A 20,554-nucleotide genomic window follows, 5' to 3' on the forward strand; every position below is an offset into this window, starting at 1 on the left:
GCAACATTATTAGAAAACACTACATACATTTCCATTGCTATGCTGATGATACCCAGCTATAGCTATCTATGTAACTAGATGAAAAAAAAATCTGTTAATCAAGCTTCAAGCCCGGATGTCCCACATTTTTTTACTTCTAAACTCAGACAAAACTGAAGTCATAGTATTTGGGCCTAAAAATTTCAGAACTTCACTGTCAAACCATATTGTTACCCTGGATGGCATAAGTCTGGCCTCCAGTACTACTACAAGGAACCTTGGAGTTATTTTTGACCAGGATTTGTCCTTTACCTCACATATAAAACAAATCTCTAGAACAGTCTTCTTCTACTTACGGAACATTGCCAAAATTAGGAGCATCCTGTCTCAAAGTAAAAGAAAAACTAGTCTATATGGTCTGACTTCTAGATTGGACTACTGTAATTCCCTACTTTCGAGATGCCCCAATAACTCCCTAAAAAGGCTGCAATTAATCTTAAATGCTGCAGCAAGAGTTCTGACTGGAACTAGCAAGAGAGACCATATTTCACCTTCACCAGCTTCTTTCCATTGGCTTCCAATTAAATCTAGAATAGAATTTAAAACCCCGCTTCTTACATATAAAGCTCTGAATGGTCAGGCTCCATCTTATATAGAAGACCTGATAGTTCCATATCATCTCAGTAGACCACTTTAATGACAGAATGCAGGCCTACTTGTGGTTCCCAGAATTTCCAAAGTTAGAATGGGAGGTAGAGCCTTTAGCTATCAAGCTCCTCTCCTGTGGAACCAGCTTCCAGTTCAGATTCAAGAAGCAGACACCCTCTCTACTTTTAAGTCTAGGCTCAAAACCTTCCTCTTTGATAAAGCTTATAGTTAGTTATAGTCATGCTGCTATAGGCTTAGACTGCTGGGGGACCCACCCCCCAATGCACTGAGCTCCTTTCCTCCTATTGACCATCTCCCCTCTCCTCTCACCCCGCAATTGTCACCACTCTATGTCATTAACTCTGTATGTTCTCTCCCATAGTTGTCTTTGTCCTTCTCTGTCCCCCTCTCTCTGTGATAATAGATTGGAGGTGGATAGCTGTGAGAGTCTACAACTGGAAAGACACTGGATTGTAGTCCCCTTGTGGTTGCATTAAATCTGTGAATTATTCAATGTGGAGTAAATGAAATATAAATTAAATATATTAGCATAACTTGACCTCCAAGAGACTGGTAATCTATCCAGGGTGAACCTAATGACAGCTGGAATAGGCTCCAGCCCCCCCGTGACCCATGTAGGATAAGTGGTGACAGATAATGGATTGATATAAACAAGTGAAGAACAGCTGCCTCAAAGTTCTACAAGACAACATTAGAAGTAAAGGTGAACAGTTACTGTTGCTCTAAGTTACAGTAATGTCCTGTGAAGTGAGATTTAACTAATTAGTCCACCTACTAATTAAAGAGTTTTATTGGTGTCATAAACTTTGTATTTGTCCTCTTTTAGGGTTTCTCGTTCAGACTTCCCTCTGCTCCAGGGCCAGATAAGACATACAACTGGTCGGAAAGTTGTCGTTTTATTTTGAAAATCCTCCCCTGAGCGGTCTTTTTTTAAACGAGCCTCGGTCTACTTTTATTGTGAAGGGGTGGAGAGGAAGTCACGTGCCGTGTGTTGCGTGGTTATTGTGGATCTTTCTGTGATGAACCCGGGGAGCTAAAACTGGTAGAAGTCCGCTGGAAAAGTAGCTAATTTTAGCCCTAGCGGCTAACGGACCAGTAAGCCGCCGGAGTGCCGCTGAGCAAACAGCTTCAAGCCAATGAGCCGTGAGTAGAGCTCCGTTATGAGGCTGATGTGTTTGAAGTATGTTTATAGATAAAATTAAGATCCTGTAAATGTATTCTTTTAACACTTTTCTCCTCTGTGTTTGGCTAGCGAGTTCCATTATTGGACGGGGCTTTGCTAGCGCGACTGGGATTAAATATTTTCCCGTAAACCGCTAATTTATTGAAACAAAGAGCGTTCAGACAAGCAAGAAATGAAGGAGGGTTTAGTTAAAGATAGCTCAACTATACTGGCGACGCGCTTTCCGGTGAAACACCCGTCTCTTATGAGTTTTCGTTCGTTTCGTTATTTCTCTGTTTATTCTGGGTGAGTTGGATCATTTTTAGTTCCGCTGCGTCGTAAACATTAGCTCAGCCAACACAAACCTGAAGGTTCACGTGTTGTCAAGCTCAACCGGCTGCACTAATCCGGTATGTCTGTGCCTCGTTTAAACATCCGGATCTCCGTTTGAAAACTTGGAAATTCTAGGTTAAATGCCACGGTCCTGCTATTTATGTTTATGTATGTAAATAGAATGCATCTTTACTGAATTAACAAGATATTACTTTTTTAATTCTGCCCAGAGCAGATGAACGTGAACTTTACTTAAACTCAAAATGATGACTTTAATAGCTCGTGAACATTGTGTTTTGGTGCGAGTAACAGGTAACTTTACTGCGAAATATATAGTAGCACCTCTGTGGTTTACATGTTTCAAAGATCCTGCTGAGTCAGAAACTTGATTGGTTCTTTAGTATAACGCGTGCAGCTTGTTTTATTTAATAGCAACTTTAAAATGGCAGATTTTAGGATGGAGTTCTGTATGTGGTGCACAGACATCTGGGGCAGGGTGTGCGCATGTTTTGTGACCCTGGATGTTGCAGTTAGAGTTTGTGGGGTGGATTGAGGACAGTTTCTGTGCTGTAGCGGTTTAAATGAAGACGAATCATTAACCAGAGGACACCTGACTCCTCCGATCATTTTTAACCCTGCTGCTCAGGTGTCAGGTTACTGAATCACACTTTCAGATGTTCCAGTCACGTTCGTCTACGTGTAGCTTAAATTTAAACACAATTTACCAAAAGAATCAAAGTCTTGTTGCTTTAATGTATCAGGAGCTCTTGGAAAAGCTGGTGTATGAAGGAGACACAGAGCTGTGTCGTCGTTTAGCTGTTAAAGCCTGTGAACGTCTCTCTCTCTCTCTCTCAGCCTCAGTGTGATGTAAGGCGATGCTTGCTCGGCCACCATGGCCAGTGTCACGCTGCGGTACTTCTGCTACGGCTGCCTCGTCACCTCGGCTACCTGGTCCGTCCTCCTTTTCCTTTACTTCTCTCTGGGGGCCGAGCCGGGACACAGCAGGACCCCTCTGCAACACCGTAGCCCTCCAATCACCAGGGGCCTGGCCGAGCGGAGGGCGGGACCTCACCGTCTGGCGGTCAATCAGGGAGCGGAGCTGTCGCCAGAGATGGGTGAGAGAAATTCACTGTAGAGCTGAAACAAGTAGTGTATTCTTTGATTTCTTTGAAAGACAGCCAAGTTTAGTCAAGGTTTAAACGAAAATACCAAACGCGCTATTTACATGGGAGGATTTGATGCTTTTTTATCTTGTATTATAATTTATGTTGTGGATTGTGTTATATTATGGTACAATATATTTCACAATGACGTAATAATGTGACCTTAGAAACAAAACTCAAAAATAAATTTTCACAGTTTTCTGATATTTTATAGAGAAGTTTGAGTAAATTAATTACTGAATCCATAAAGCCATACATGTTTAGCTTGTTTATGTCTGATGCCGTGTCTGTCTGCAGGGATGATATTTAACGAAGCAGATCAGGAGCTCAGAGACACTGGTTATCACCGACACGCCTTCAATGTCCTCATTTCCACCAGACTGGGCTACCACAGAGAGCTGCCTGATACCAGAGACTCCCAGTAAGAACCAGTGGTGCTGCTTGTACCTGTACTGGATCTAAAGCAACATATGATGACGTTTTTTATTCTAAATGCGGAAGATGCAGCTTTGCAGCTGTGATGATCAGAGACCTCCTGAGCTCTAAACCAGGACCACTCAGTCCTGAAATGACTGACTCTCAGACTGACATCTGGCTGAAGGATTAAAGTCAGCAGCTAATGTTCAGTAAAGCTGCTCACTCACAGCTGTCACATGATCGTTTCAGTAAAGCTTTATTAGTATTTTCATAAAAACTGTTTTTTCTCCTGTTCCTCAGCTTTTAGGGGACAGGTTGTGAACTAAACGGAAACCTCTCATTTCTAAAGATAAATGTCTCTGTGCAGGTGTCGGGATAAGGTGTATCCTCTGGCTCTACCTTCTGCCAGCGTAGTGATTTGTTTCTTCAATGAGGCGTTCTCCGCCCTGCTGAGGACTGTCCACAGCGTCCTGGACAGAACGCCATCCTACCTGCTACAAGAGATCATCCTGGTGGATGACCACAGTGAGCTTGGTAAGACAGGAAACATGAAAACCACAATGTTCACTAATATACATGATGCAAATTTCAGAAAAAAAGCCTTTTATGTCTTATGTCTAATATCAGAAGTTTTTTTTTTATTTTAAGTCTGTCAGTAATCATCTGAGCACATCTTCCCACATGTTTGTATTGGTTCAGAGGAGCTGAAGGATGACTTAGATCGGTACGTAAGGGAGGAGTTGCAGGGAAAAGTCAAACTGGTGAGGAACCTGAGGAGGGAAGGACTCATCAGAGGACGCATGATAGGGGCTTCACATGCTGCTGGTACAACCAACTTAATTCCTCTTTCTATAGGTCTATAAACAGCTTTGTTTGTGTATTCTTGTTCCCTCCATCCCTGATCAATGTATCTATTACTCTCTACATTTTGTTTCCTACAGCTTTAATCTATAGATTCTTATATCCTACATATTTCATGTATTCTTTATCTATATACATTCTTCTTTCATAATTCTTTATGCATTCATCCTTGATACATCCTTGCTCCCTACATTTTTAATTCATATGTTCTTATACTGTGCATCCCTATTACCTACATTCTTAATCTATATGTCCTTTTTTTCCTACTTTTTTAGTCTGTCCGTCTTTAGCCTGTTTCACATTTGAACTCCGGACAATGTTAGAGGAATTCAGCCTCGGACATTGTCTGGAGCCTTTCAGACACGTAACGCACAGCAGGAGATCACCCAAGTAAGAACCGCCCTCACGTGTGAAAACCCGCTCAAGTTCTGTACACGATCAGTGCGCACAGGAGGCATTACATGGTATAAAACCTAAGCTGTGGGAAACAGTGTTTTGTAAATAATCACATCCGAACCTTCCATCTAATAAAAAAAGGTTCAATCGCTCAACTACAAAAGCAGTTGATTGAAAGAAACGACATCAACAAGCCCATTTGCTTGATTGAAATCCTCCCGTTTTTGACATTTTGGAACAGAGCAGAGTGCTGCACACACAAGCTCGCGTACATAATACAGACCTTGCACTGGGGGGCTCGAAGGATAAAGTCCGAACAACATCAGCAGCATCTCACTGTGGAATTTGTGTTCACACATACACCCCCTACTGACCAAGTCAGGAAAATGCCAGAATCCATGTCCAGTCCATGTCTGAAACAGCTTATGTTTCCTACATCCTAGTCCTGTAAAACCATTTTCCCCCTAGTTTTTCTCTAAATCCTTAAAGGGTTCACATTTCCTTTGTCTTTATTCTGCACAAAGAGCCCTAAACTCTAAATCTTTACAGGTGAGGTGCTGGTCTTTCTGGACAGTCACTGTGAGGTGAACCAGGCATGGCTGCAGCCTCTGCTGGCTCCGATTCAGAAGGACCACCACACTGTTGTCTGCCCCGTCATTGACATCATTTCAGCCGACACGCTCACATATTCACCGTCTCCCATCGTCAGGGGTGGCTTCAACTGGGGGCTGCACTTTAAGTGGGACCCGGTCCCCCCCTCTGACCTCAGTGGACCTGAAGGAGGCACTGGTCCAATCAGGTAACAGACTGACCGACCCACCAGGTAACTGTCTGACTGATGTTTATGGACCTTTGTGCAGTATAATGATCCTGTGATTCCTTGTGAACCAAACCTTATTCCCCCCCAGGTCTCCCACCATGGCAGGTGGTCTGTTTGCTATGAACAGGAAATATTTTAATGAGCTTGGCCAATACGACTCTGGAATGGACATCTGGGGCGGGGAGAACCTGGAAATCTCCTTTAGGGTGAGGAAGCTGTTTTACTTGCAGTCAAAGAAGTGAATTACTCATCATTATGATAAAGGAGTAGTTCCACATTTAGGGAAATGCTTTTATTCTGATTCTAATGAAAATAATCAGTAAGTTATTTGGTCAATAAAAGTTTTGAAAATGGTAAAAAACGTCCAAAACAACATCCTGAAAATTGACATGACTTCACTGATATTTTAGTTTGTTCAGCCCCACACATCAGCTCTCCTCTAATGCCTCCCCCAAAATGTGACTTTCTATCTCAGATCTGGATGTGTGGGGGTCAGCTGCTCATCATCCCCTGCTCCAGAGTAGGTCATATCTTCAGGAAGAGGAGACCCTATGGCTCACCTGGAGGGCAGGACACCATGGCCCACAATTCTTTACGTCTGGCTCACGTGTGGATGGATGAGTACAAGGTACTGACTCACACACAGAGCTGTGATCCACCAGCAGCTGAGGCTTCCTCTGACCTCACTTCTTGTGTTTCCAATCAGGAGCAGTATCTATCTCTGCGTCCGGAGCTGCGGGAGCGAAGCTACGGTGACATCAGCGAGCGCATGGCGCTGAGGAAGAGGCTGCAGTGTCGCTCGTTCCGCTGGTACCTGGACACGGTCTACCCGGAGATGCAGACTGTGGGCAACAAGCAGCAGCATCCACTGTTTCTCAACAAGGGTCTGAGGCGACCCAAAGTTCTGCAGCGAGGGCGGGTACCAGACCTCCACTTATACTGTAGACTGTACAGCTTCCTCTACATTCCTCTTCCTCTAACTGTCACATTAAACATTAAAAAAAATATATTTTCACACCATGGCTTGGAAAATTCATCTAAACTTTAATCCACTCTCAACATTGTTACTTTAGAGGCAAAAAGAAGTTTAGCGCTAAACCGACCGATAACTGACAGGAAGCTTATAGCATTTTTAATGATTTATTTAATAAATCAGTGTTTGAGCCACTACTCTCTGTCCTGACATTAGTGCATTAGTGACATTAGTTACACACAGCCAGTGATTAATCACCATCAGTCTACACACCTGCATCTGTGAAAGAAACCATGAAAAACGTGAGCAACTCTTCCTCCACAACACATCAGAATGACAACTTTTAAAATGTGCACATACACAATCAAAATAAGCTGTTCTGTCCCAGTTTCATGCGTGGTGATGAACCCAGCTGCACCTGTGTGGACTTATGATGTTACTAACGGTGGACGAATGTCAGGTGTGAGATGTGAGAAAAGTTGGATTCACTCACACACATGCTGAGTACCCATGAATCATCTCAACAGCTAATGGTTAAACTGGTTTCAGCTGAAGAAGTCAAACTGCAGCATTTATTCCTTGTCTTTGATTATTGATCAGGTTAAATCTAAACTTAATGTTCACCCTGAACACAATAAACCCATCTATTGTCTCCTTCTTCTATTAGCTGCGTAACCTAGCAACTGGACGTTGCTTGGTGGCCCAGGGCCGAGCCAGTCAGAAGGGAGGGGCTGTTGTCCTGAAACCATGTGACCCTCGAGACCCCGAACAGGTAAACTGACCACAAGGTCTCAGACCAGTTGTATAGTCCTTTAGGATGTCAGTCAGATTGACCTTTGACCTGACTATGCTGAGCCCATCATCACTAGAGTGTGTTTGTGTATTTAGGACTGGGCCTATGATGAAGAGGGTCAGCTGGTCCTGGCAGGTCTGCTGTGTCTAGATGTGTCCGAGGTCAGGACCTTTGACCCCCCAAGACTGATGAAGTGTCACGGGTCAGGGGGGTCACAGCAGTGGAGCCTGGGGGTGAGACTTTTACAGTTAGTGTAGAGGGTGTAACCTGTCTCTCTTCCACATAGACTCTGATCTGGTATGTCTCTGTCTCTTGCAGAAGTCCAACCGTCTCTACCAGGTCTCTGTTGGTCAGTGTTTGTCAGTTGCTCAGCCAATCGGGTCCAAGGGTTACGTCTCCATGGCAATCTGCGACGCCTCTCAGATGCAACAATGGCAGCTGGAGGGCTGAGGAGGGCGAAATCTTCAGTCCTCTTGGTTTTAAAGACAATCAGGTCTTATCAGGAGAGTGGTGTTTTGTTTTTACAGTTTTACTTTCTTTGCAGCTCAGGATGACTTTAACCATGACTTTATCAACTGCCTCCTCCAGCTCTAGGACTTATTGGAATATCTTATATTATTCTGGAACTTCTGGGAGGGATTCCAGGAACCAGTTTTATAAAAGTTTATTTCTGCATGATGGCGTTGCAAAGTTACCTGGGGAGTACTGGACTTCACACAATGACCCCAGAGATACAGGGAAACCTGGAACACGTGCGCTTTTTAATTTTAAAACCATGATTTTATTTTTAAGCTAGTCCTGGATTTCGCATTGGAACCATGTCACAGACCATCAGATCAGCACCAGTCTATCTGATGAAGGGAGACACATCCGTATTTGGAGGACATGTGCACCTGTGCTGACCTGACCGACTGTCAGTTTGTAACTTTGTGTCCCTTCATCATCATCAATAAATCAACACATCATCACTGGAGTAAAATCATTTATCATGTTAAACTCTGGGACCCGCAGACACTTGTCAGGTCTTATTTTCTCTAAGACCGGAGGTGAAACCAGGGTCATCCTGACTTTTTAAGTATTAATCAGATGTTCAGATTTATAGAACAGATTTTATTGATTCTACAGCGCAGCACTAAACACTTTTTCAGTTTTCTTTATCTTTTCATCATGAGCCAAAAGGAAGTAATTATTTTCTTTTAAGTCTTTGTGTACTGTAACATACATTAAATACAAAATCAGGTGTGAAGCTGTCAGTGAACTTCCACCTGGTGACCAGCAGGTGTAAGTGTTGAACACAAAACGGCTTCATGCTGACTTCAAGACGCAGTCATTTAGAAGACTCTGTTGCTAACCTTAAGTGGATTCCAGGCATGATGGAGTCATTTACTCTCATGGAGGTTTCAGCAGATTCAGGAGCAGTATTTCAGGAGGCTCCATGCTGATTTAAATTATAATTGTCCTTGTACATGTTATGTCTGCAGAGAGGTTTCTGGGGACCTGGATGTTCCAGGATTGCTTAAGCATTTTCTGCTGGTCCTTTTAGACATTCAAGGGACCTTTAGAAATATCCAGTTACCTCTAATGAGCCTCCTGCCATCAATAAAGGTTTCAGAGTTCCTGTGGTGATTTGTGTATTTGTAGAAAAGTTGAAAGGGTCCTTGATAAGTCTTTGCTTGTCCTTAAGTAGATCCACTGATCCTTGAACAGTTACTAGGTGACCTTCTCGTCCTTCACAATCTCTTGTATTAGTCTCAATTATCCTTGATGCTTCAGGCTCCTTGAAAAGGTCTCATGGGCGTTGAGACATTTGATAAAAGCAGTAAAACTACCTGTGGAGAAGTCGGCTGATTTAAGGCAGCTCAGAAATCAATTGTGGGTGAGAGAGTCCTGCAGAGTATTGACTAGGACTGAGAGTGAATTATTCCAGGACCTGAAAGACTGAGGCCATCTCTCTCTCTCTCTCTCACTCACTCACTCACACACACACACACTAATTAACCTGACTGTGGCTCAGAAACCTGCTCAGAAAAGAACAGGGTTTAGTCAAACGTTCATCAGACAAAGACAGAATCAGATCAAATCTAAAAGTAGTAAATTTGTTAAAACGCTGAGGAGAGTGTGTGTGTGTTTGCTTTAATACAGATTGATTTTCTCTGCAGAGCTTTCAGACCAGTAAGACACGGTCAGGGTTAATGTGTCATCAGACTGAATCTGCCTCATAAATCCACATTTAGAAATACAGAAAAACTTTATTGATCCTCTGCTCTTTGACAGAACTGCGTGTGTTTGGGTCTGATGGACTGTAGATCTGGGGGAGTTCCACAGTTCTCCACATCACAGTGAGGGATTCTTTGTTGGCTGCTGTTTATTTTAGTTGAGTTTGTTGTCAGACACTTGGGTTGGGAAAATTTCACAGCAACTCATCCCACATCTCTAATGAGATCAGAACTGGTTCAGCTGTTTGGGGACAGTGTGTGTGTTGAGAAAAGTTTGGGTTTTACGGCTGAGTCAGCATTAATGCAGTCACCTGAAGCGTTCATCACCATCATCTTCCTCCTCTTCCTCTCTCTGCACTGAGGTTACCTGGTGTGTGTGTGTGTGTGCGTGCGTGTGTGGTAATCAGCAGTAAGTGGTGTGTGTTTCTGGACGTAGACGATCAGCCGCCTGCAGCCGATCAATACACCGATCAATACTGAGAGTGCAGGGAGTGATCTAACAGGTTGTTATCTGTGTGTGTGTGTGTGTGTGTGTGTGTTTTCATGACATTATTATGCAAATGTTTGTATAAACAAACAGCCGAACTGTGTGTGTGTGTGTGACTAAGGAGGAACCTGAACTTTCCGTCACATTTTAAAGACGACTTAGAGTTTTAAGTTCATACTGTGGTCAAAACAAACACTCAAAGTTTTAAAGCTGTATTTTCAGGACCCAGCTGATAAAACTTAGTCTGGTTCTTGACTGATAGAACGGGTCTCTCTCTCTCACCTTTAATATGTTCTCTATGATTCATCTGATGGTTTTATATAATCGTGTTATAGATCAAGTTTCAGTCTAAGTGTGTCAGTAAAATGATACTGCAGCGTGCGCACACACACCTTCACCTTCCTGTCTTTACACTGACAGAAACATGCAGTGTTTTTTTTTCATCTATATGATCAGCTGGAGGATGTAAATTGGACTAAAACATCATCAGGCCTCATTCTGTGGACATGATTTTATGGACAGGAGAAGATGTTGGGGCAAATCTTTACCAACACTGGTGTTTGTGAAGATGTTTGGTGCACAAAACAAAACATTCATAATTAATCTGTTCCTACTGCTAAATAAAGAATTTCTGCTAATATTTAGTAATTGTTCTGACAATTTTTCTTCAGCTGCACAAACACAAATTCAGTGACATGTTGATTATTAAATCATTTTAATGCACATTAGTTGAACAGCTCTTTTCTAGTAGGTCCTGAAGACCAGTGGTTATCTGCAAACTATTTTATACTTTAAATCAAATAACAGCAGAGGTTAAATGGTGGCAGTGCTGCATTCAGGGACCGTTCCCATGTATTGACTCAGACTAGTGAGCGACTTTGGAAGCAGCTCAGGCTCGGATTGATTTCCATTTTCCATTGGACATATAATAAACTGCTGTTGTCACATCACTGCACACGTTTCCCTTCCGACTAATGTCCAAGGACGTCTCTGACATACATCATCACATTTAGACTTTGTTTATTCTCAATATCCTGTCAAGTCATAATGTTCCTGACAAACTGTCAGATGGGTGAGACTGAAGAGGACATGTCAACGGCTGATATCCACCTTCCACTGGGGCTGGGGGTTCAGGAGGAACTGCAGGGTCAGTGTGTGGTGGTGAGATTAAAGGGTTTGCTTCTGTGAAGTAATACCATAGAAGGAAGTTGAGTTTCTCCCTCTGTCCTCTACATATGTGACATCCGTCCATGTTTAGTTTGACTTGTTTCTCCCTGCAGATCATTGTTTTCTAACATTTGAGTATAAAGGTTTTAAGGTTAAGGTTCTTTTTAAACAACTCCTCTTATCACGTGTGAGAGCTGAAGTACAGACATGACTGTATCAGGTCAGCATTAAAAATATTCAGTACTCCTCAGGTTTAAATCTGCTACTTTTTGTGAATCAATCCGTGTCGACTTATTAACACCAGTCTGTCGTTAAACTACAGAAAACATGATTCTACATGTGTATGTATACAGGACAACCCCCCCCCCCCCCCCCCCACACACACACACACACACACACACACACACTCCATCCACTGACAATACACTCCTGTGTGCATATTAGCAATTAACAAAGCAGTCCAGCAGTGAGCAGCGGGAGCGATGTGAGGTGAAAATTCTTTCTCAGATGGATCAATGAGGAGAAAAGTGTTGGTCATAACTGCAGCAGATAGCAGAGCAACGTGTCTCATCTATTGATCAGCTGCTCTGCTGGGAACCAACCAGCTCCTCAGCCCAGTAAGTGAATTAAACTGAGCTGTGTGTGGCCCCCCAGGGCTTAATGAAAGAAGAGGTTACATCTGGGGCTCTGTGGGGGAGGATCGATGAGGGAGGAGAGAGGGAGGGAGAGTGTAGCAGCGTTTGCAGACCGAAACACATTCAGAGCGAAGACGTCTACAGGGAAAAATGGAGCGCGACTTTTATTTTGAAATTTTATAAGAACATCTCTCTTCAGTCAAATCAAGTCTTTACCAAAACTAATCGGTTATTTTTTAATTTGTTACCAATGATGAGGGTGATGGTGTTGATGCTTGGGGTCGCCATGGTGATGGCAATTAGCCGGTTGAACGGAGCGCGGGTGTTGAGCGGTGAGTTAACAAATTAAAGTTACAAAACAGCAAATGATCAAATTTAACATTAGTTATTATTTCTTTAAGTGTTAAAGTTGTGTGTTCTAGTTACTTCATTACTTATTAATTGACTCAAATTGTCGAAGTGTTTTTAATAAGTTTGTGCTAGAAAGTCTTAAATCTAATCAAATTACCTCAACACATGTATTTCACTAGATGTTAAAGGTTATTTTATTCTTGATTTTAATGTTGGTGCTGGCTTATGGCGTCATTAATTTTTACATTTAATGCTTCAAAATTTTTTTATACCTTAACATTTTTCAAAACGAACAACTTTTAAATTTGCACACATTTGCACAACTTTAAGGTGTGTTTTTCAGAGACAAATGAATAAGCCTTTTTCACATTTGGTTTGGTTTATTTTACACTATTTCCAAAAAAAGGGCCACATGCTCAGGTTAATACTGTTTGTTTACCCTAAAATCACTTAATTTAAAAGGGTATATTTAAGGGTTTTTATTTATTCCTATAAAGAGCCTCTGATTACAGAGGGGAAAATTGTGTGTCACTGTTGATCACATCAAGAGGTGACGTGGCAGCTCAAACTAAAGACCTGAAAGATGACACAGTCAGTCTGCAAGTTTAGTTTACAAGTTTTTGATTCTACAACCTAAAACCCGGTGTCGTCTGAGATTTTTCCTATGACTGGTGTAGTCAAAGCCAAGACCAGAAGAGATGTGCCTCTGTGGTCTGCAGGTGTTGCTGTTTAATTACCTTTGTGGACGTCAGGGCCCAGCTGGTCTCTACCTGCAGACAATGGTGCTTTTCAAAGTCTCATAACGTGTAGAATAAAATCGTATTATATTTCAGGTCACACGAGGAACAGCTGAATTATTCGGTGTATCGGCTAATTCACCAACTCCAGTCCGCCACATTGTCTCCTGACATCGTCTAAACTATGTGTCACAGGGACGAAACGAGGCTGCAGAGCCACGGTCAAGAAGCTGTGATGGTTTCTGTTTCCGCTCTAGGCTCAGCTCTGTCGGGATGGTTTACTGGTCTGTGGAGAAGTCAACACAAAACAGCTCATCACTATGAGTGAATCCATCTGTTATGTCTGTTTCAACATGACTGAGTGAGAGTTTGGGCTTTTGAAATGATGCTGAGATCAGGACTATGGTGTTGGTACATATGATTTAGACTTTTTCTGCTTTCTCTGGACTGTTGTATTTTCTCTTCTAGCTGGAGAGACACAAGAGTCCACCTCCTGTCTTCATCCCTTCTCTCATTTTCCTTTGCATTTGAAATATTAGAAATTTGTTCTTTATTCTCAGTTTGACATCTTTCATTAGATTAGACGATGTAGTCGTTTATAAACCATTTGCTGTCGTTGGCTAAAACCCTTTGAATTACAACCTGCATTGGCAGAAGTGTTCAGGACAATAATGGTCATACCGATGGAGCAAATCGGATTTTAAGGGAGAGAGACAGGGCAAGGGAGGGAGAGGCTGCTAGTAGACAGTTATATATGGAGCTCTTTAGTGGCTCTAACAGTAAAGTGATGATGGTGCAGAAGAGAATCCAGCTAATCACTTAAAGTAGCTCAGTGTGTGTGTGAGAGGCGGTTTTAACCAGACTGAGTATTAATCACTGCAGATACCCACAAACACACAGCTGCAGTTTTCTCTGCCGGACAGATACTGTACACTGACAATGACACTGAGTGTCATTAATCTGATGATGACATGGTGATGTACAAAATGCTTAAGGAAGAGATTGAGATTCCAGGAAGCATCCTATAGAGCTCTGTACACTGCCATCCACCATGTCTCTGTCCTAGAAATGTAGAGCGATGCTATGGAGGATGATTCAAGCATCACTTGGGCTACTGCAAAATGCATTTGCAGCTCAGTTGCACAAAAACATGTGGGTTAGGAAACAGGGTTGTAGGTCAGGGTAGAGAATAAAACTAAAAGCTTTTGAACAGACTCGCCAAAGAAATAAGCTTCCTCTCCAAGACATGAGTCTTCAAAGTATTGTAAAGTTAAAGTGAAGCCTCCCAGGTTTGGACACATCTACAGGGAATCCTTAGCAAGGGTGTGAGGAAAGCTGTCAGTCAGTTACTATCTTTGTCTCTCAGGTCAGATGGTGTGTTTGGACGATCCACAGCGTCCCTGCTATAAGATTGCATATTTCCATGACGTGTCGAGTCGTGTTGCATTCAGAGAGGCTCATCAGGCCTGTGAGATGGACGAAGGGTCTCTGCTCAGCATCGAGAGTCCAAGCGAGCAGAGAGACATCGAAAACCTGCTGCAGGTGAGAAAGGTCTCTTTCATCTGCTCTCAGCTTGGTCCTCTAAATCAGTCGAGGTTTTTAGATCCAAACTTAAAACTCCTTTACTGATCTAACCTTTAATTACTGCCTTATTTACAGGGTTTGTACCTGCTGCCAATTCCTGGCTGCTGGATGCCCTTCCTGACGCAACCCTCCCCAATCTCTACTGAGTTTGGGACTGGCTGGGGATTGGGTAGGGGCTCTTGGAGGTTCAGTGTCTTGCCAAAGAGCAAGACACTGAACCTTCAACCCTATAGTTGGTGGGCAGCCACTCTACAGTGTTCCAGTAAAATATCTGGTGGGGGCACCATCTCCCATATATTTTAGTTAACTTACCTTTGAAGTCACAGAGATAACTTGCAATTGCTTCCTGTCACTCCTCTTTCCTGTTCTCTCTCAACTTTCCACTCACCTCAACCGCTCGAGCCCACCCTGAGCCTGGATCTGCTTCTGTTAAAGGACGTTTTTCCTCTCCACTGGCACTTTAGTGCTGCCCAAAGGGGATTTGTTGGGTTTCTCTATCTTGATCTTATGCTGAAAAAACTCTGTTGTTATTTGGCATGATACAAATAAAACTGAATTGAACTGAATTCTTCTTCCCATCCTCCTTGTCTCCAGAAGCTGCGTTCAGGAGCAGTGGGTGGTGCAGAAAGAGGAGGAGGTATAGCTGATGGGGATTTCTGGATTGGTCTGACTCGAGTGGACGGAGTGGATCAGATTCATGCTGAACTCAGCAACACCTTCGCTTCCTGTCCACAGCTGTACCAGTGGACTGACGGCAGCCCGGCCTCCTTCAGGTGCACATGATTTTACCAGACAGCAAAAAAACTTTTTAGAGGGTCAGAAAACTTCCACTGATCCTACACTCAGAGACCAGCTATAGGGTCAGGGGATAGTCAGTCAGTAACGTTGTTAACAATGATGGTTGTGCAGGAACTGGTACTTTGATGAGCCATCCTGTGGAGGAGAGGCCTGCGTTGTCATGTACCATCAGCCGACAGCACCACCGGGCCTGGGGGGGCCTTACCTTTACCAGTGGAACGACGACCGCTGCAACATGAAACACAACTTTATCTGCAAATACCAACCAGGTACAATCAGCAAATCAGCTTCAGTCTCCAATAAACAAACCAGGTACCATCAGCCAATCAGCTTCAGTCCCTTATAAACAAACCAGGTACCATCAGCCAATCAGCTTCAACTTATTCTTTCTTCCTTTGTTTAATTTTGCCAGATTTTCTTTTTCTTATCTTTATCACTTTCTTCTTTTGTTCTTTCTTTCAGAGAGCCATCTTGTAAAGGAACAAGGTGACACACCTGAAGTCCTTAACATGTTGAATAAGAACTTCCATGTGTTTCCAGTTCATTAAAAACCACAGTTGCTCAAAGAATTGTAATTTTTACAATCTGTCAAAGTTTGGTGGTTTCAGCCTCTCAGAAATATTTTCTGTTTCTCATTGCATCAGTTTTAGCCCCATACACAAATTTCTGTCTCAGCTGTAAAACCCAGGACCTAACCCTGATCCTTCAAAATACAGTCAAAATGAGTCAGAGTACTAAGATTTTGGAGTTTTAAGGTATTTTGTAAAGTGCTGAAGCCAAGACAATGAAAAGACTGTCTCTCACTCTCAGTCCTGACACTGGGGACAATTAGTGTAAGGACATCCTCCTGCTGAATATGCACAGTCAGGTATAAAGGGAGCAAATCTAGAATACCCTTATCTTCAAGTCTGTACCAGTGCATAAGCTGATGGGTCGCTAAAGCAGGCCATCCAACTAAGGAATACAGTTCACAGTGATGAGTCAGAGATTTACAGTTTGATTTAAACTGAAAGGACACATGAAAAACTGAATCCAGGATATCCAGTGCTTGGACAGGGGCATATATATATATATATATATATATATATATATATATATATATATATATATATATATATATATATATATATTTTTTTTATTTATTATATTTTATTATTACTTTTTTCTGAAAGAAAACCCCAATTTAAGGTGATTAGATTATAGGTAAATACAACTTGATCAGATGATGAGCTGACTCTGACAGACTCACATTTTCATTTACAATATTTTATGGAAATTTAAAATTTTTAGCCCTTTATTATTTCACTTGTAACTTTATTTAACATTGCTCAGTTTCTGTCCTGTGTCCTGGCAAAATCCTTATCTCATAATTATAATTAGGAATGATCTATTTTATATATACATGCACACTAATGAAAGGTTAGATCTCAGAATGCAGGCCTACTTGAGGTTACCGTAATTTCCATAGGTAGAATAGGAGGCAGAGCCTTTAGCTATCAAGCTCCTCACCTGTGTAACCAGCAGACTGGGGTTCGATTAATTGTCCTATAGCGCCACCATGAGGTCAGACTGTGTGTTGCCGTTTTTCCTCAGTAATGACGACAACACGTGGAGGTGTGGTCACACAGCCTGCAGAGAGCGCAGTGGTTACTCCTCATGTTACCATGGCTGGAGCCTCAGGTACACTCACGTCTGATCTGATTTGATCCAGTCCGGTCTGTTCCAGTGTTTAATCATCTGTTTCACCTCAGGCATGTTACTGGTCTACGTAATCATTCCCACAATCCCCCTGCTGCTGCTCATCCTGGTGGCTTCTGGGACATGTTGCTTTCAGATGCTCAGTAGAAGGTAAGAAACTACAACTCCCAAAAGCCCTTGTCCTGTTGCTGAGGGTGCAGGTTTTATTGAGCATTTGTGTAGAGCTTACTCACTGATTATGATAGGTCAAACACTCAGCTGTCTTGTTAACTAGAACAATGTCCTTTTTCCTAAAAACTTGAATGCAGAAAGATAGAATGTATATTCACCTTCTCACTGAACTCAGGAAAAATTTGCATTTCATTAAAAGATGAGGGCTTATCGCAGACCTACCTGGAAGGTAAAATCCCCCTGGTATATCTGACAAATCCTTTGGGATTTTTTTTCATTAGGTTTTGGAGTTTTGCAAAAAATGTTAGTTCAAAAGACTTTTTATAATTCCTGATTAATGTCTTTAGGACCAGGGAACAGGAAGTGCTTAAGTGCTAACTAATTTCAGGGTTTCAGGACATTCTTTAAAGCACTCTACGAACCAGCTGTTTTATTATGTAATTACCCTGTTTATTCTGGCAGTAGACCCCGTACCAAGACCGCTGCCGACCAATCAAACCTGTGGATATCCAGAATGCAGAAGCCTGATGGCATACACGTGTAAACCACGCCTTTCTACGCACACCCCCACCCTGCAGTGTCACTGTGACATCAGAGCAGAGCGATGTCATTTCACAGCTCAACCAGTAATCAACCGGAGCAGATGGATAATGATGTCATAACTGAGGCTTTTATTCATTTTTATTCTACTGAAGCTGCAGATTCTTTACTGTGTATTTGTACTGCAGCTGTACTAAAGAATACTCACTACTGCACAAGAGCATTTATTTTCTTCCTTGGCAGGGTTCCTTTGAACCTTGGTCATTCTTTCCTTCCTCCCTTTACTATCTTACATCCTTCTTTCTTCAACCTCTTACATTCTTTCCATATCACCTGATTTCTTCCTTTTTTATTTCCTTTATATTATCTTTATATTTCTTACTTAATTTTTTCCCTTGTTGCTTAAAATAACGTAACATCCAGTCATAAATTTAAAGCCTTCACTGATGGACTGATGGTTTTGTTTTCCATTTTCATTGAACTCAAACCAGAGTAAGAGCCACACAAAGTAAAGGTCTGAACAGGTAAAAAACTACAGAAAAAATGTCACAATAGCTTTGTTGTATTTTTTCTACCCCTTACACACTGTAACTTGTGCTTTTTTCTTCACGCTTGGACTAACTCCCTCTTTCTATACCTGCCTCACTCCTTCCTTTATTTCTTTTTCTCTCCTCCAAAATGAATGGTAAGGAAAATCCTTCCAAATCCTTCTCCCATTCCCACCTCCTTTCCATCAGCTGTTTATCACTTACCTGTATTTCCGGCAAGCATTGTCTGCCCCCCCTCACCCCCCGCCGAGTTAATTAAGTGGGAGTGTTCTGGAGCTGAGAGGAAATGAAGCGTCCCTCAGGGATGTGTAATAACAGCAGGGGTGTGTATTGTACCAAAATACCATGTTTGGTATTGTAGTGAATCTGTTTACATTTTCAGAAATGACTGTGCTGAACCACTTTTAGTCCCATTATGTGATTAGGTTTAGAAATTTAAAAAATAACTAATCTTCAATGATTTTGAATGTGCTTCTTTTTCTAATTTGCGTAGTACTTGTAAATAAACCCTTGTCTTCCCCATATTAAAAAATCTCTCTTCTGACTTGGAGGCACCTTCAGTTCAGAGTATGTCATCTTGTTGCTCACACTACAGTATGGAGTTTGTAATGATGGTTAACCTGCTTTTTCCGAGCTCCTCCAGGTGGCATCATCTGAACTTCTAATGATGTTTTGTGAAATATCTTTACCCTTCCTGAAAATGGCCAGATGGATATTACTCAGTTAGCTTAGCAATGATCACCGATTGAAACAGTTCATGTTGTTTAATTTGCTCAAAAACTTGAGATGTAAAAATTATAGTTTGTGGTTTTATACATTTGGGGGTTACATGATAAGAATCATTTTTAATTACTAAATAAAAGTAAATTATTAATTTATCTAAGCTTACTCTGGCAAAGAAAAAAAAAGTGCATACCTGCCAAAATGTTGAAGTATTCCTTTGACAGAACACCCAGAGTCAAACATTTAGAGATGTTGCTGCTTAATATACATTTTACCTATTGATCCACTATAGGCAGTAAATAAAGATATAATAATTGGTTTCTAACAGGCTGTAATGTATTTGTAACTGTGGATGCCTAGAAGAGAATGATGCTGTAGATAAGAACCGGTAAAAAGATAATAGCTAATAAAACTGTAAAACAGCCGCTGTAAAACAACAAATTTGTTTTTTGTAAACTGACTTCTCAATATATTTAGATTTTTTTCAAACCAGTCAATCAATGAATGGCTGAATATAATAAAAATTCATAGTGAAAATAATTTAGAAGCAGCATGACAGATTAAAAAAAACAAAATACAAAGGCTCTCCCCCTCATCCAGCTGAATCAAAATTTATAAATTCCTTTTTAAATTCTACTTTACTTTTACATATTAGTCAACTTAGTCAATATTGTGACTACTTCTTCCATTGCAGCATAGGGCTAACGTAATTATCCTTCAGCCAGTCTGTTAGCTTCAGCTGTCACTTCAGCACAAAAAATGAAAAAATATCATCTAAAAACAAGAACCAGTGTTTGGTGAAACATTCTTGAATGTCAAGAACAAAAGTGAAACATTCTAGAACATAAAAGACCAACAGGTTAGCAACAGTAACTAGGGGGCAGTACTCTGTTTCATTTGTGGGGAAGAGTAAAATGCCCAGTTTGAAATCAAAAGTACGAAAGTGGAATATAAAGTTTCATGGTTATTCTTGTTTCGTCATGTGATTTGCTGTGGCACGTTTGAATTTTAAAAAGTGAATTGGTTAAGCCTCTTAGCCAAATGTACTGATTTACAGAGCAGCATGAATTTAATTCTTCCACATACATAAAATCTCTGTTGACCAAATCCCTGGTCCTAATTAAATCAATGCATTAACTTTCCCTTTAATGAAAATTGGTTAATGGGACAATTAACACGATTTTCAAAGTAGCTTCTGGTCGCTGACACCATGGAAACATCTCAGTTGGTGGATCAGTTGAACCTCAGCTGACAACCCTCCACACTATCTGTAATCATGTTTGTGCATTTTGTGCAACAATCTAACGTTTGTGAGGAATAAAACCAGGTTCTG

At 41.5% G+C, this 20,554-nt stretch overlaps 2 protein-coding genes across 3 annotated transcripts; both read left to right on the forward strand.

The window, feature by feature from the left end:
- Window positions 1-1,632: 1,632 nt before the first annotated feature.
- Window positions 1,633-10,909, forward strand: galnt11 (UDP-N-acetyl-alpha-D-galactosamine:polypeptide N-acetylgalactosaminyltransferase 11 (GalNAc-T11)). 2 transcript variants are annotated; one of them, XM_067485578.1, is made up of 12 exons: window positions 1,633-1,791; window positions 2,999-3,258; window positions 3,604-3,727; window positions 4,091-4,257; window positions 4,423-4,548; window positions 5,530-5,779; window positions 5,889-6,006; window positions 6,276-6,428; window positions 6,507-6,719; window positions 7,441-7,545; window positions 7,662-7,799; window positions 7,885-10,909. In XM_067485578.1, the coding sequence occupies exons 2-12, from the start codon at window positions 3,036-3,038 to the stop codon at window positions 8,014-8,016; spliced, it is 1,749 nt and encodes a 582-aa protein (XP_067341679.1). In that variant the 5' UTR covers window positions 1,633-1,791; window positions 2,999-3,035; the 3' UTR covers window positions 8,017-10,909. The 2 variants fall into 2 exon arrangements, with proteins under 2 accessions (XP_067341679.1, XP_067341680.1); XM_067485579.1 differs by lacking the exons at window positions 1,633-1,791; window positions 2,999-3,258; window positions 3,604-3,727 and adding an exon at window positions 3,744-3,927.
- A 1,237-nt stretch (window positions 10,910-12,146) lies between these two features.
- On the forward strand, window positions 12,147-19,058 carry chodl (chondrolectin). Its single transcript, XM_067485638.1, has 8 exons — window positions 12,147-12,403; window positions 14,526-14,701; window positions 15,338-15,516; window positions 15,653-15,810; window positions 16,004-16,027; window positions 17,135-17,221; window positions 17,293-17,389; window positions 17,873-19,058. Exons 1-8 carry the CDS (start codon window positions 12,322-12,324, stop codon window positions 17,952-17,954), a joined length of 885 nt encoding a protein of 294 aa, XP_067341739.1. The 5' UTR covers window positions 12,147-12,321; the 3' UTR covers window positions 17,955-19,058.
- The last annotated feature ends 1,496 nt before the right edge of the window (window positions 19,059-20,554 follow it).

This window comes from Channa argus, chromosome 19 (genome assembly GCF_033026475.1).
Source record: "Channa argus isolate prfri chromosome 19, Channa argus male v1.0, whole genome shotgun sequence".
Taxonomy (NCBI): Eukaryota; Metazoa; Chordata; class Actinopteri; order Anabantiformes; family Channidae; genus Channa; species Channa argus.

Bases quoted from the DNA above. Each gene is read 5' to 3' on its own strand.
- galnt11 (XM_067485578.1), top strand. From the start codon at position 3,036: ATGGCCAGTGTCACGCTGCGGTACTTCTGCTACGGCTGCCTCGTCACC. The intron at 4,549-5,529 runs GTACAACCAACT...AAATCTTTACAG, and splicing joins AGGGGCTTCACATGCTGCTG to GTGAGGTGCTGGTCTTTCTG. The intron at 6,007-6,275 runs GTGAGGAAGCTG...TTTCTATCTCAG, and splicing joins ACCTGGAAATCTCCTTTAGG to ATCTGGATGTGTGGGGGTCA.
- chodl (XM_067485638.1), top strand. From the start codon at position 12,322: ATGATGAGGGTGATGGTGTTGATGCTTGGGGTCGCCATGGTGATGGCA. The intron at 12,404-14,525 runs GTGAGTTAACAA...TTTGTCTCTCAG, and splicing joins CGGAGCGCGGGTGTTGAGCG to GTCAGATGGTGTGTTTGGAC. The intron at 14,702-15,337 runs GTGAGAAAGGTC...CCTTGTCTCCAG, and splicing joins ACATCGAAAACCTGCTGCAG to AAGCTGCGTTCAGGAGCAGT.